Raw genomic sequence first — 14,449 nt, 5'->3', positions numbered from 1 at the left:
AGCCTACCATGGTGAACCTTATCAAACGCCTTACTAAAATCCATATACACCACGTCAACTGCCTTACCCCTATCCACCTCTTTGGTCACTTTCTCAAAGAACTCGATAAGGTTAGTAAGGCACGACCTACCCGCTACAAAACCATGCTGACTGTCTCTAATCAATTCATTACTCTCCAAATAACTATAAATCCTGTCTCTAATAATCCTTTCCAAAACCTTACCCACCACAGAAGTAAGACTCACCGGTCTATAATTCCCAGGGAAGTCTCTTCTCCCCTTCTTAAACAATGGGACAACATTTGCTGTCCTCCAATCTTCCGGTACTATACCAGAGACCAACGACGACCTGAAGATCAGAGCCAGAGGCTCCGCAATCACCTCTCTTGCCTCCCAGAGAATCCTAGGGTAAATCCCATCCGGACCAGGGGACTTATCTATTTTCAAACCCTCTAAAATATCCAGCACATCCCCCGTATCAACTGCAATACTATCTATTTTACACCCCTGCACCCCAGTGTCCTCCTCAGCTACATTCATGTCCCCTTGCGTGAACACCGAAGAGAAATATTGGTTCAACGCCTCTCCAATCTCCTCCGGTTCCACACACAACTTCCCTCTACTGTCTGTAACTGGCCCTAATCTTGCCCTAACCAACCTTCTGTTCTTGACATACCTGTAAAACGCCTTAGGGTTCTCCTTAATCCTATCAGCCAAAGTCATCTCATGTCCTCTTTTAGCCCTTCTTAACTCCCTCCTAGCCAATCTAAAACTTTCTAATGCACTACCTGAGCCCTCAAGCCTCATCCGAACATAAGCCTCCTTTTTCTTCCTAACCAACGAATCAACTTTTTTAGTGCACCACGGTTCCCTGGGCCTACCAAATCCTCCTTGCCTGACAGGGATATACCTACCACAGACCCGCAGTAGCTGCTCCTTGAAAAATCTCCACATCTTGGACGTTCCCAGTCCCTGTAATCTCCTAGTCCAACCAATGCTTCCTAATTCTCTCCTAATAGCCTCATAATTACCCTTCCCCCAGCTGAAACTACTGACCCGAGGTTCATGCCTATCCCTTTCCATCACTAAGGTGAACGTAATCGAATTGTGGTCACTATCCCCAAAATGCACACCAACTTCCAAGTCTAGCACCTGGTCTGGCTCATTACCCAGCACCAAATCCAATATAGCCTCACCTCTAGTTGGCCTATCTACATACTGAGTCAAAAAACCTTCCTGCACACTTTGAACAAAAACTGACCCCTCTAACGAGCTAGAGCTATAGCAATTCCAATCAACATAAGTAAAGTTAAAGTCCCCCATAACAACTACCCTATTACTTTCACTCCTAACAAGGATCGTCTCCGCAATCCTTTCCTCAACCTCTCTAGAACTTTTTGGAGGTCTATAAAAGACTCCCAACAGGGTGACCTCTCCTCTCCTATTTCTAATCTCCGCCCATACTACCTCAACAGACAAGTCCTCATCAAAGTTCCTCTCTGACACTGTGATACAGTCCTTGACCAATAATGCTACCCCACCCCCCCTTCTACCTCCTTCTCTACTCCGACTAAAGCATTTGTACCCCGGGACCTGCAACATCCATTCCTGACCCTGCTCTATCCAAGTCTCTGAAATGGCCACAACATCAAAGTCCCGAAATCGATCATCAAAAAGTCATGAGCAGGAACAGAACATAATCCAAAAGGAGAATGGAATTCTGGTCTTTCTATTTAGAGACCGGAATACAAGGAGGTCAAAGCCACACTTTACCTATACAAAGACCTGGTTAGATCACACCTGGAGTTACTGTGATCAGTTCTGGGAACCACACCTTAGGAAGGATAGATTGCCCTTAGTTAGATTTACCAGAGTGATACCTAGCAGTTCAAAGGTTAAATCACGAGGAAAGTTTTATTCCTGGGATTTAGACGGTTAACAAATGATTTCATCAATGTAATTGGGAGAACCTATTTCCGCTGGGGTCTCTGGTTGTCTCTTGAATGTTGTTATAGAATGTGCTTCCACCACCTCCTCCCACAGCGTGTTCCAGGCATTCACCATCCTCTGTGTGAAAAACCTGCCCCTTACATCTCAAACTTTTCCCCTCACACTCAACCTCTGCCCGAGTAATTGACCCTTCAACCATGGGAAAAAGACTCTCCATTCTATCTCAGCCTGTCATAATCTTGTAAACCTCTATCAGGCCCCTCCACTGTTTCCTCAGTCCCTACTCCAACTCCACTCCCCTTACCTCAACATCCTGATCTTGAAGGTGAGTCACCACATAACTGGAGTGTGCAGCCTCTGCTGGCAATGTCTGCAAAGAGAATCACAGATGTGTGGAGCTGATTCTTCCAAAAACATTCTAGGTGTCAACTTTATGTGGAAACTGGAGTTAATTCACACTGGTTTTTCAGCAGGAGTTCAGAGAAGAATTTCCCACACACTGCACTGCAGAGGTCACCATCATGGATATTATTACATTTCATTGCTGGGAGCCCATTCCTGTTGGGAGGAGCACGCAGTATACTGCTGAGTGGGCCAGTGAGAGTGTGCACTGATCTGTCAGCACCCAGACTGGCACATGCGCAGTGCCTCCTACGTGCTGGCCTCCCAACGGCTGCCCAACCCTGCGACCCTCGCATTGCCGGCTGTACAACCACCCCCCCATCCCAATCACTGCCCCCCCCCCATGTCCCCACCAAGCATGCCCAAGCTCAGCGCCGACCCCCACTCCCCCACCAAACAACGGTCAGTCCCTCCCTCTGCATGCAATCACAAAGTACAGCGAGGCAGCAGGACCCCACCCTCCCCCCCATCCCTACTGATCACCCCACACCAGACCTACAGCCCTGCCTCCTTGGCATTGCCCACACCCAGGAGGCACCACTCTCACTGCCCAACTCTCTGGGGTGGGGGGGAATTTGGGGCCTCAATTGCACCCCCCCCCCCTCACTCTAGTGGGCAGCGCTGTAAACCCTGCTGGAGTGGCAGGGGGGCGGGGGGAAAGGTGAATGTGGGCTGTGTGACCAATAGGCTGTCTTTATCCAGGCCCCAGGCTGAGATACACAGCTCAGCCAGGCCTGACATTAGCTTGATTCTGAGGAGAACTGGAGAGAGCAGAGCTCTGGGGACAGAGACATTGTGGTCCAGCCGGCGTGAGGGGCGGCTTCGCTCCGTCCAGCCGGTGCAGTTAAAGTTAAAAGTTAGATTTGCATCTAAGTTAGAATGCATCCCAGGGTTCTGAAGGAAATGGCAGAGGTGATAGCGGATGCCTTAGTAATTATTTATCAAAATTCGCTGGATTCCAGGGAAGTGCCGGAAGATTGGAAAACGGCTAATGTTACGCTGCTGTTTAAAAAAGGTAGTAGACAAAAGGCAGGGAATTATAGGCTGGTTAGTTTAACGTCTGTAGTTGGAAAAATGCTAGAATCCGTCATCAAAGAAGAAATAGCGAGGCACGTAGAAAAGAACGGTTTGATAGAGCAGACGCAGCACGGATTCGTTAAGGGGAAGTCGTGTTTGATGAATTTATTGGATTTCTATGAGGATGTGACTCGTGCGGTAGACAGAGGGGAACCGGTGGATGTGGTGTTTTTAGATTTCCAAAAGGCGTTTGATAAGGTGCCTCATAAAAGGTTGCTACAGAAGGTTAGGGTGCATGGAGTTGGGGGTAAGGTGTTAGCGTGGATAGAGGATTGGCTGTCTAATAGGAAGCAGAGAGTTGGTATCAATGGGTGCTATTCGGGTTGGTGGTTGGTGACTAGTGGAGTGTCGCAGGGATCGGTGCTGGGGCCTCAACTATTTACCATTTATATAGATGATCTGGAGGAGGGGGCTGAGTGTAGGGTGACAAAATTTGCTGATGACACAAAGATGAGTGGAAAAGCAAATTGCGTGGAGGGTGTGGAAAGTCTGCAGAGGGATCTGGATAGGCTGAGCGAGTGGGCAAGGACCTGGCAGATGGAGTACAATGTTAGCAAGTGTGAGGTTATCCACTTTGGCAGGAATAATAGTAGAAGGGATTACTATTTGAAGGGCGAAAAGCTGCAGCATGCTATGGTGCAGAGGGACCTGGGGGTCCTTGTGCACGAGTCGCAAAAACCCAGTCTGCAGGTGCAGCAGGTGATCAAGAAGGTGAATGGGATGCTGGCCTTTATAGCGAGGGGGATTGAATATAACATTACATTAACACTACAGTGAAGTTCCTGTGAAAATCCCCTAGTTCGCCACACTCCCGCACCCATTCACATACATTGAGGGGAAATATAGCACAGCCAATGTACCCTAACCAACATGTCTTTCAGACTATGGGAGGAAACTGGAGCACCTGGAGAAAACCCAAGCAGACATGGGGAGAATATGCAAAGTCCACACAGATAGTGACCCAAGCCAGGAATCAAAGAACAAAGAGCAACACAGCACGGGAAACAGGCCTTTTGGCCCAACGAGCCCATGCCGCCATTTCAACATTGTGAGTCCCCTCTTCCACCCATGACCCTTGCCTACGCTTATCGAACCCAGGTCTCTGGACAGATAAAATGTGTTGCTGATTCTGGTCTTTCTCATTGACCGTTTGGACAATCAACTCAGAGGTCTGGAACAATGTGGCCAGACTGCGAGGCCAACACTGCGTTATGAGGAAATCCAACCTCCTATACTCACACAATTTCCCAGGAATATCTCATGACAAAGTGAGATCAGACTGAAAGATAAAGGAGCCTCACCTCCACATCATCATCCTCCTCCTCTGTCACCGGGAGTCGCTGGTGCTCGTCTGTAATTCCATCCAAAAAATCCTCAGGCCCTGTCGCCACGTAGGAGCCGGACATCGAGGAGATCGTATCAGTGCTGAGCTGGGAGGAAGCCATTGACATCACAGACTGTGCTAGACTACTGCTGGCGTCTGAGACAGAGAGAGGGAGAGCACGAGGGCGAGAGATAATGCAAAAGGAGATGGAGGAAAATGGATAAAGGGAAATCAGAGAGGAGAGGGAAACGGGAAGAGTGAGTCAGTGATACAGAGAGAGAGAGAGTTAGAGTGAGCAGGAGCAGAGAAGTCAAAGATTAAATATTTCAGAAACGCATTCTCCATTCTCAACTTCCAGAGTATCTCAGGATGGGACATAGACTACACGAGACATCCCTGTGTGCGCACTCAGCGGTGTCCCCGTGTGCACTCAGGGATCGGGGGGATGTTTAGGGTTAGGCTGGGAGATGCGTGGAGACCTGGCTGCCCAGTGGGAATCTGACGAAACGGCTGCCGCTGATGACTCCCGGCCCGCTGCGCTGTGGAGTATCTCGGTGGGCTGGGAGAATCCACCCTCTCCTCAGTTTCACATTTCAGTTTGGCAGAGGTGAGCCTTTGGGTCTCGGCTAATTTCACAAAAAACTTTGGAGTTTCTGGCCTGGCTGAAAGCATTGGGGAACTTCAGCGGGATTCAAACCTCGATTTCTTGTTAGGTTTGAGATTATTGGATTCAAAGGCAGCGAGTGGGAGTATATTTGTGTTTTGTGTTCAGGGTTATATTCAGGTTTAAAAAGGAAATCTCTTGTGCAGTTTTGTATCTTTCGGTGGTTGAAGTGTTCCTGGGAGTGGGTGAAGTCACTCAGGGTGGTTCACAAAAGGTAATTATAACAAAGCGTTTGGAATCGGCAGCTGGCATCAGCAGAAGGGCCGAGGGAGGCTGAGATAATTGCAGCGATAGCTCAGAATTTAAAATAGCCAGAAACACAGTCAGAATCATTGGAAATAATTAAAATTTAATTATAGATGAAACAGTTTGCATTGTTGTTAAAAAGAGAAGAGAAAGAGTAGTGAAAGCAAAAGATAGGGAGGCAATTACAGCAGAACAACAAGCAAAGGGATTGCAACTGCTTAAATTACAGCAATGGGAAAAAGAAAGCGCAGTCCTGGCAACACAAAGAGAGAGAGAGAGAGAGAGAGGAGAAAAGGGAAAATGAAAACAAACTTGAATTTCAGAAACTGGAACTGAAGAGTGAATGGTGAAGGTAAAGAGAAATGTTGAGAGTGGTGATGAGGAGAGTGAGGAAGAGTGAAAGCATCGACCTGATGAGGGTTTGTTTGAACATGTCAAAGCATTGCCAAGGTTTGATGAGAAGGATGTAGAAGCCTTTTTCATTCCATTTGAGAAATTAGTTAAACAGATGAAAAGGCCACAGACCACGTGGGTATTGCTGATTCTAACAAAGTTGATGGCCACATTTCAAGGATTAACCAAGAAGATCATGTTAGAATCACCTGAAAACCTGGTGATTTTTAATCAGACAGGGAAAGAACATTTGGAGCACCTGGCAGACTTGTTCAGTCGAATTCAGGAGGCTAGGGGCGGTGGTAAGCTTAGTGGAAAGCGAGTTTGGAAAAGCCCAAGTCACATTCCTCGGCCATACAATTGGTCCTGGGCAGACAGCCCCACGGGATGGGAAAATAAAGATTAGCGGCGATGGTGGAGTGTTAGCTGTGTTACCACTGATCCAGTGTTGGCCAAACCAAATTACACAAAACCAATCAAGGTGGCCATTGGTGCGAGTGATGTGGATGTCCTGCTATTACAAAGAAACAATGAGAATATAGAATAGTTATTGGATATTTTTCTAAAAAGCTAAACAATCATCAGAATATTCAACAATTGAAAGAGAGAGCTTGAGATTGGTGCTGGATTTGAACATTTTAATATTCACGTTGCTAGTAATTTATCTGAGATGATTGTTTTGAAGGGCCTGTGCTGTAATGTTCTTTGTACACTGATTACAATCCATTGATGTTTTTGGTGAAATTAAAGAATAAAAATGCCAGACTGTTGAAGTGGAGTTTATTAATTAATTTGAAAATTATACATGTGGCAGGAAGAGAGAACGTGATCGTTGAATGTTCTGTCACAAGTGTGATCAAAGCAGAAGGAATATTTGATGGTGGAAGACGAGGGCTGAAAAGGGCTACATTCCTGTTATGTTTGCATGTTTCAATTTCATGAAATGCATCAATATCTATTGTAGAAAACAGGTGACCTGAAGCTAAAAGGCTTTGAAAAATGAAACATTGAATGTTGATGATTCATTTCTTTTCTTAAGGGGGAGGTGTGATGATACTGTGCCTTTAAGAAATGTGTTGTAACATTGATTCTCTCTCTGCAGGATGTTTCCAGCAAGCCCTGGCATTTTGTTGAGGCATCCTGTCGACCAGGATCTGTGTTGTTGTTGCAGCAGCACGGTTGTTTCTAATGGCTAGAATGTTGGTTTTAATCTGAACTAATGCTGTTCTGCTGTTTTTCCCTGGGAATTTGCAGAGTGGAGCTTCATTGGGATGATTCACAGGTATAGTCATGTAATGAGGAAGCTGGACTTCACACAGAATATTCAAATTCGATTGCTGTTTTTGAGATAAGAAAGCAATTTTTTTTCCCCCTCTCTGAATTTGGAGATTAGGAGTTGCTAAAGGATGGTTTGTTTCTCAGAGGTTTTGCTGTTTTGAGGATATACCCTTCTCTGCAAATTGTTGCCTGGATTTCTGCCCAAAAGTATTAAAAAAACGGAAAGTCCAGCATCATGTGAGCAAAGTTGTTTCTGTGCTGATTCTGAAGGTTGTTTGTCTATGGGATATCTCTTTAAATTGGAACAACAGAGATGAGCAAGCTGTTAAGGTTGATATTATGTCATGTTTAAATATTGTAACTGGTAAAAGTCATTTTTATGCTAATTATTTTGTTATATTCTAATTTTGTTTGATAAAAGCTTCCTAATGGATCACTTGAATCATTCCTGGAATGAAACACCTTCTGCTCACCCCAATGCCAAAATCAAATGTAAAACAGATGGTCTTGGCTAACCTCATAAAACAACTTGGAGTTTCTGGCCTGGGTCTTAACAATTTTTCGCTGGAGGAGAGAATTAAGGGTCTGTGCTGGGCCTCTATATCAATGACTTACATCAAGAGACAGAGATTTGTATATTGCAGTTTGTTGATGATACAAAGCTAGGTGGAAAAATAAGCTGTGGGAATGATAAACCATCTGCAAACAGCTATAGACAGAGGGCAACAAGATGGTGGATAGATTATAACATAGAGAAGTGTGAAGTTATTCATTTTGGTCAAAAGAATAGAAGACCTGAATATTTTTAAAACTTGTAAATGCGAGTGTTCGTGGAGACTTGGGTATGCTTGTACAAGGAATGCAAAAAGTTAACATGCAGGTACAGCAAGCAATTAGTAGGCAAACTGTTAGCCTCTATTGCAAGGGGATTGAAGTACTGGAATAAAGAATTATTGCTCAAGTTGGACAGTGTTTTAGTGAAATCACATATGGAATACAATGTGCAGCTTTGGTCTCCACATTTAAGAAAGGATATACTCGCATCAGAGGCAGTACTGCAAAGTTTCACTGGATTGGTCCCTGGGATGTTTTAGGATGAGAGGATGAATAAATTGGGATTATATTCTCTGGAGTTAAAAGGATGAGAGAAATGAGTAAACTGCATCTACTTTCTCTTGAGTTGTGAAAAATGAGAGGTGATTTCATTGAAATGTACAAGATTCTGTAGGGGCTTGATAGTTTAGACACGGAGAGATTGTTTCTGCTGGTTGGGGAGTCTAGATTACAGGGGCACAATCACAGACTAAGGGGCTGATCATTTAGGATAGAGAAAGGGGAAACTACTTCAAAGGGTTGTGAATCTTTGGAATTCTCCACCCAAAGGATTGTGGATGCTCCACCATTAAATACATGAAAGACTGAGATTAATAGAGGTCAGGTCTCACAGGGAATCACGGGCAGGGAAAAGGAGTTGATCCCGGGATCAGCCACGGTCATACTAAATGCAGAATCTGATGCTCCACTCCTGTTCCTAATCCTTGTGTTCGACACAGTTCTTTATACAAGTCAATTCCCATGATCCAGATGTGAAACATTTGCGGAACAGAAGCAGCTGTGTGTTTCTGTAGATTACCTTCGGGTGATGTAATGGTGGAGGAAAGCGGAGTTCCTGTACACGAGGACTGGTCCACGGCTCCAGAGGACGAGAGTGTCAGGTTCTCACTCTCAGGAGTGACACCAGAATCCTAAGGATAAAGAGGTCAGATCAGGGACAGTGCATTAGGAAGCCTGACATCAGCGTACAGACAAGAATAAATGTAAACTGCTCTGCTGAACTCAGTCTTAAACACAAATCAGCCCAATTCCTTGGAATCATTGTAGCCTACGTTTATCTTGAAGTTACAAGGGGACTGTGTTTATTGTGGGGTTTCTGGGGCCTCTGTTTATCTGGAGATCAGGGTGCCCTATGTTTATCTCAGGGTTTACAGTCATCGAGGTTTACAGCATGGAAACCGACCCATCAGCCCAACTAGTCCATGCTGCCTTTTTTTTTAAAAACCACAAAGCTAGCCCCAGTTGCCCACATTTGGCCCATATCCCTCTATACCCATCTTACCCATGTAACTATCTAAATGCTTTTTATAAGACAAAATTGTACCCGCCTCTACTACCACCTCTGGCAGCTCATTCCAGACACTCACCACCCTGTGTGAAAAAAATTGCCCCTCCTGGACCCTTTTGTATCTCTCCCCGCTCAGCTGAAACCTATGCCCTCTAATTTTAGACTCCCCTACCTTTGATAAAAGATTTTGACTATCTAACTGATCTGTGCCCTCATTATTTTATAGACCTTAATAAGATCCCCTCAGCCTTCTACACTCCAGAGAAATAAGTCCCCGTCTATCCAGCTTCTCCTTTTAACTCAAACCATCAAGTCCCAGTAACATCCTAATAAATCTTTTCTGCACTCTTTCTAGTTTAGTAATATCCTTTCTACAATAGGGAGACCAGAACTTCACTCAGTATTCCAAATGTGGCCTTACCAATGTCTTGTACAACTTCAACAAGACGTCCCAACTCCTGTATTCAATGTTCTGACCAATGAAACCAAGCATGCCGAATGCCTTCTTCACCACTCTGTCCACCTGTGACTCCACTTTCAAGAAGCTATGAACATGTACCCCGAGATCTTTGTTCTGAAACTCTCCCCAGTGCCCTATCATTAACTGAGGTAATACATTTTGGAAGGTCTAATATAGATAGGAAATATACAATAAATACAGAAAAGATTTATTAGGATGCTACTGGGACTTGATGGTTTGAGTTAAAAGGAGAAGCTGAATAAATGGCAGAACTCTTAGGAGTACTGATAGGCAGAGGGATCTGGGTGTTCAAGTACACAAGTCACTGAAAGTGGCAATGCAGCTGGAGAAGGTAATCAAGAAGGCATACGGCATGTTTGCCTTCATCGGCCAGAACACTGAATTTAAAAATTGGCAAGTCATGTTGCAGCTTTACAGAACCTTAGTGAGGCTGCACTTGGAATATAGTGTTCAATTCTGGTCGCCACACTACCAGAAGGATGTGGAGGCTTTGGAGAGGGTACAGAAAAGATATACCAGGATGTTGCCTGGTATGGAGGGCATTAGCTATGAGAGGTTGGAGAAACTTGGTTTGTTCTCACTGGAACGATGGAGGTTGAGGGGAGACCTGACAGAAGTCTACAAGATTATGAGGAGCATGGGCAGAGTGGATAGTCAGAAGCTTTTTCCTAGGGTGGAAGAGTCAATTACTAGGGGGCACAGGTTTAAGGTGTGAGGGGCAAGGTTTAACGGAGATGTACGAGGCAGGTTTTTTTTTTACACAGAGAGTAGTGGGTGCCTGGAACTCATTGCCGAGGGAGATAGTGGAAGCGGACTTGATGTCTTGACAAGTACATGAATAGGATGGGAATAGAGGGATATGGTTCCCAGAAGGGTAGGGGGTTTTAGTTCAGTCGGGCAGCATGGTGAGTGCAGGCTTGGAGGGCTGAAGGGCCTGTTCCCGTGCTGTAATTTCTCCTGCCCTGGTTCGATCTACCAAAATGCAACACCTCACATTTATCTGAATTTAACTCCATCTGCCATTCGTCAGCCCACTCCCCCAATTGATCAAGATCCCATTGCAATCCTAGATAAGCTTCTTCATTGTCCACTATGTCACCAATCTTGGTGTCATCTGCAAATTGACTAACCATGCCCCTTATATTCTTATCCTGATTCCTGAGGCACACTGCTGGTCACAGGCCTCCAGTTTGAAAAACAACCCTCTGGCTTCTGTCAAAAAGCCAATTTTGTATCCATTTAGATACCTCACCCTGGATCCTGTGAGATTGAACCTCATGCAACAATCTACCATGTGGTACCTTGTCAAAGGCCTTGCTAAAGTCCATGTAGTCAACATCAACTGTACTGCCCTCATCTACTTTCTTGGTTACCCCTTCAAAAAACTCAATCAAATTTGTGAGACATGATTTTCCACTCAAAGCCATGCTGAATGTCCCTAATCAGTACTTACCAGCCTTGCCCTTCACTCCAAGAGGAATGTGTTTACCCTGAACCCTGATTAACACACTTTTTAAAGTCTCCCACTTACCAGACATCCCTTTGCCTTCGCACAGACTCCCCCAATTAACTTTTGAAAGTTCGGCAAGGCCGACTGGGAAGAAGTGCCCAGAGTATGATAGAGTTCTTTGTCAAGGTGGATAATGATGTAATTCGTTCTGAGATCAGGGTCCTGAATCTCAATAAAGGTAATTATGATATTAATGAGGCAAGAATGGCCTTGACATAATAGAAAACATTACTGAAAGGAAAGACAGTGGACAGGCAATGACAGGCATTTAAAGAACGAATAGGTGAACTCCAGTTGTTTATTCCTGTTCAGTGCGAGAGTGTTATAGGAATTGTGACCAAACCATGGCTTACAAGGGAAATTACAGATAGTATCTAATTCAAGGAAGAAACATACAAAATGGCAAGAAAAAACAATAAGCCTGAGGATTGGGAGCAGTTTAAAATTCAGCAAAAGAAGACCAAAAGATTGATTAAGAAGGGAAAAATAGAGTATGAAAGTAAGTTAGCGGGGACATAAAAACTGACTGTAAAAGTACCTATCGATATGTAGAGAGAAAGATTGAAAAAAAATGTCGGCCCCCTCAGAATAGAGAATTTATAACAGGGAATAAAGAGACAGCTGAGGAGTTAAATCTGTCCTTTGCTTCAGTCTTCACAGAGGAAGACATGAATAATGTACCAGAATTGCTGAGAGAAAGATGTTTTAGTGAGGAGCTGAGGGAAATCAGCATTAGGAGAGAAATGGTTTTGGGGAAATTGATGGGATTGAAGGTGGATAAATCTCCAGGTCCTGATCATCTTCATACCAGAGAACTGAAGGAAGTGACCCTGGAAATAGTAGGTCCATTGGTGGTTATTTTCCAAAATTCTTTGGGTTCTGGAATAGTTCCTACAGATTGGAGGGTCACTAATGTAAGCACACTATTCAAACAGGGAGGTAGCAAGAAAACAGGGAACTATAGACAAGTGAGCCTAATGTAGGTACTGGGGAAGTTGCTATCATCTATTATCAAGGATTTCATAGAACCATAGAACCCTACAGTACAGAAAGAGGCCCTTCAGCCCATCGAGTCTGCACCGACCACAATCCCACCCACGTCCTACCCCAACATCCCTGCACATTTTACCCACTACTCCCTCTAACCTAAGCCTCTCAGACACTAAGGGACAATTTTTTTAGCATGACCAATCAACCTAACTGCACATCTTTGGACTGTGGGAGGAAACCGGAGCACCCAGAGGAAACCCGTGCAGACACGAGGAGAATGTGCAAACTCCACACAGACAGTGACCCAAGCCAGGAATTGAACCCGGGTCCCTGGAGCTGTGAAGCAGCAGTGCTAACCACTGTGCTACCGTGCCACCCCCTAACTCAGTATTTGGAAGGCAGTGGTACAATGAGACAAAGTCAGCATGGATTTACAAAAGGGAAATCATACTTGATGAAACTATTGGAATTTTTTGAGGATGTAACTAGCAGAGCTGAGTGAACCAGTGGATGTGGTTTATTTAGACTTTCAGAAGGCTTTTGACAAGGTCTCACATAACAGACTACAATGTAAAGTTAAAGCACATGAGATTGCAGGTAATGTTTTGAGATGGATAGAAAGCTGGTTAGCAGATAGGAAGTAAAGAGTTGGCATTAATGGGTTTTTTTCTGATTGGCAATCAGTGACTAGAATGGCACGGTGGGTTAGCACTGCCGCCTCACAGCGTCAGGGACCTAGGTTCAATTCCCGGCTTAGGTTATTGTGTGTGTGGAATCTGCACATTCTCCCCACGTCTGTGAGGGTTTCCTCCCCCAGGCCAAAAGACATTGGCCATGGTAAATTCTCCCTCAGTGTACCCAAACACATGCTGGAGTGTGGTGACTAGGGGATTTTCACAGTAACTTCATTGCAATGTTAATGTAACCCTATTTGTGATATTAATAAAAAAAACTTTAAAACTTTAGTGGGGTTCCACAGGAATCTGTGCTTGGATCCCAACTATTCACATTATATATTATAACATAAGAACTAGGAGCAGGAGTCGGTCATCTGGCCCCTCGAGCCTGCTCCGCCATTCAATAAGATCATGGCTGATCTTTTCATGGACTCAGCTCCACTTACCCACCCACTCACCATAACCCTTAATTCCTTTACTGTTCAAAAATATATCTCTCCTTGCCTTAAAAACATTCAATGAGGGAGCCTCAACTGCTTCACTGGGCAGGGAATTCCACAGATTCACAACCCTTTGTGTGAAGAAGTTCCTCCTCAACTCAGTCCTAAATCCCCCTTATTTTGAGGCTATGCCCCCTAGTTCTGATTTCAAGAAGGAATTAGATTTAGGTTCTGCGGCAGCAAAAGAGACTCAGGGACGGTCTGTTGCCTCCTGGGTGGAGTCTGTGATGTCTCAGATCGTGTTTTCAAGATCCTTAAGTGGGAGGAGGATCAGTCGCAGGTCGTGGTGCACACTGGTACCAACGATGGAGGCAGAAAGAGGGATGGGGATTTAAAACAGGAATTTAGGGAGCGAGGCTGGAAGCTGAGAGCCAGGACAAAGCATGTTGTCATCTCTGGTTTGTTTCCGGTGCCACATGTTAGTGAGTTGAGGAACAGGGAGAGAGAGAGCAGATTAACATGTGGCTGCAGGGATGGTGTAGAACATAGAACACTACAGCACAAACAGGCCCTTAGGCCCACAAGTTGCGCCGATCACATCAATACCTACCAATCCATAGGCCTATCTATAACCCCCAATCCCATTAAATCCCATATACTCATCCAGAAGTCTTTTAAAAGACCCCAGCAAGTTCGCCTCCACCACCACTGACGGCAGCCGATTCCATTCACTCACCACCCTCTGAGTGAAAAACTTACCCCTAACATCACTTCTGTACTTTCCTCCCCGCACCTTAAATCTGTGTCCTCGCGTAGCGACCATTTCAACCCGGGGAAATAGCCTCTGAGAATCCACCCGATCTATTCCTCTCAACATTTTATAAACCTCTATCAGG

The 14,449-nt window shown here is 44.9% G+C and overlaps 1 protein-coding gene across 2 annotated transcripts in view; it reads right to left on the bottom strand.

Annotated features, from left to right (window-relative positions):
* rnf157 (ring finger protein 157) overlaps nt 1-14,449 on the bottom strand; it is a 78,565-nt gene that overhangs the window by 31,031 nt on the left and 33,085 nt on the right. For both annotated transcript variants that reach the window (XM_080184109.1, XM_080184110.1), the window contains exons 14-16: nt 8,967-9,078; nt 4,730-4,908; nt 2,254-2,319 (exon numbers count right to left, since the gene is read on the bottom strand). In XM_080184109.1, coding sequence (XP_080040235.1) covers nt 2,254-2,319; nt 4,730-4,908; nt 8,967-9,078 — 357 coding nt within the window. The remainder of the gene's footprint in view (nt 1-2,253; nt 2,320-4,729; nt 4,909-8,966; nt 9,079-14,449) is intronic.

Source organism: Carcharhinus amblyrhynchos, unplaced genomic scaffold (assembly GCF_965287045.1).
Source record: "Carcharhinus amblyrhynchos unplaced genomic scaffold, sCarAmb.v2.hapA scaffold_568, whole genome shotgun sequence".
Lineage (NCBI taxonomy): Eukaryota > Metazoa > Chordata > Chondrichthyes > Carcharhiniformes > Carcharhinidae > Carcharhinus > Carcharhinus amblyrhynchos.
Note: the sequence above shows the minus strand (reverse complement) of the source record. Positions and strands in the feature narration are given on the sequence as shown.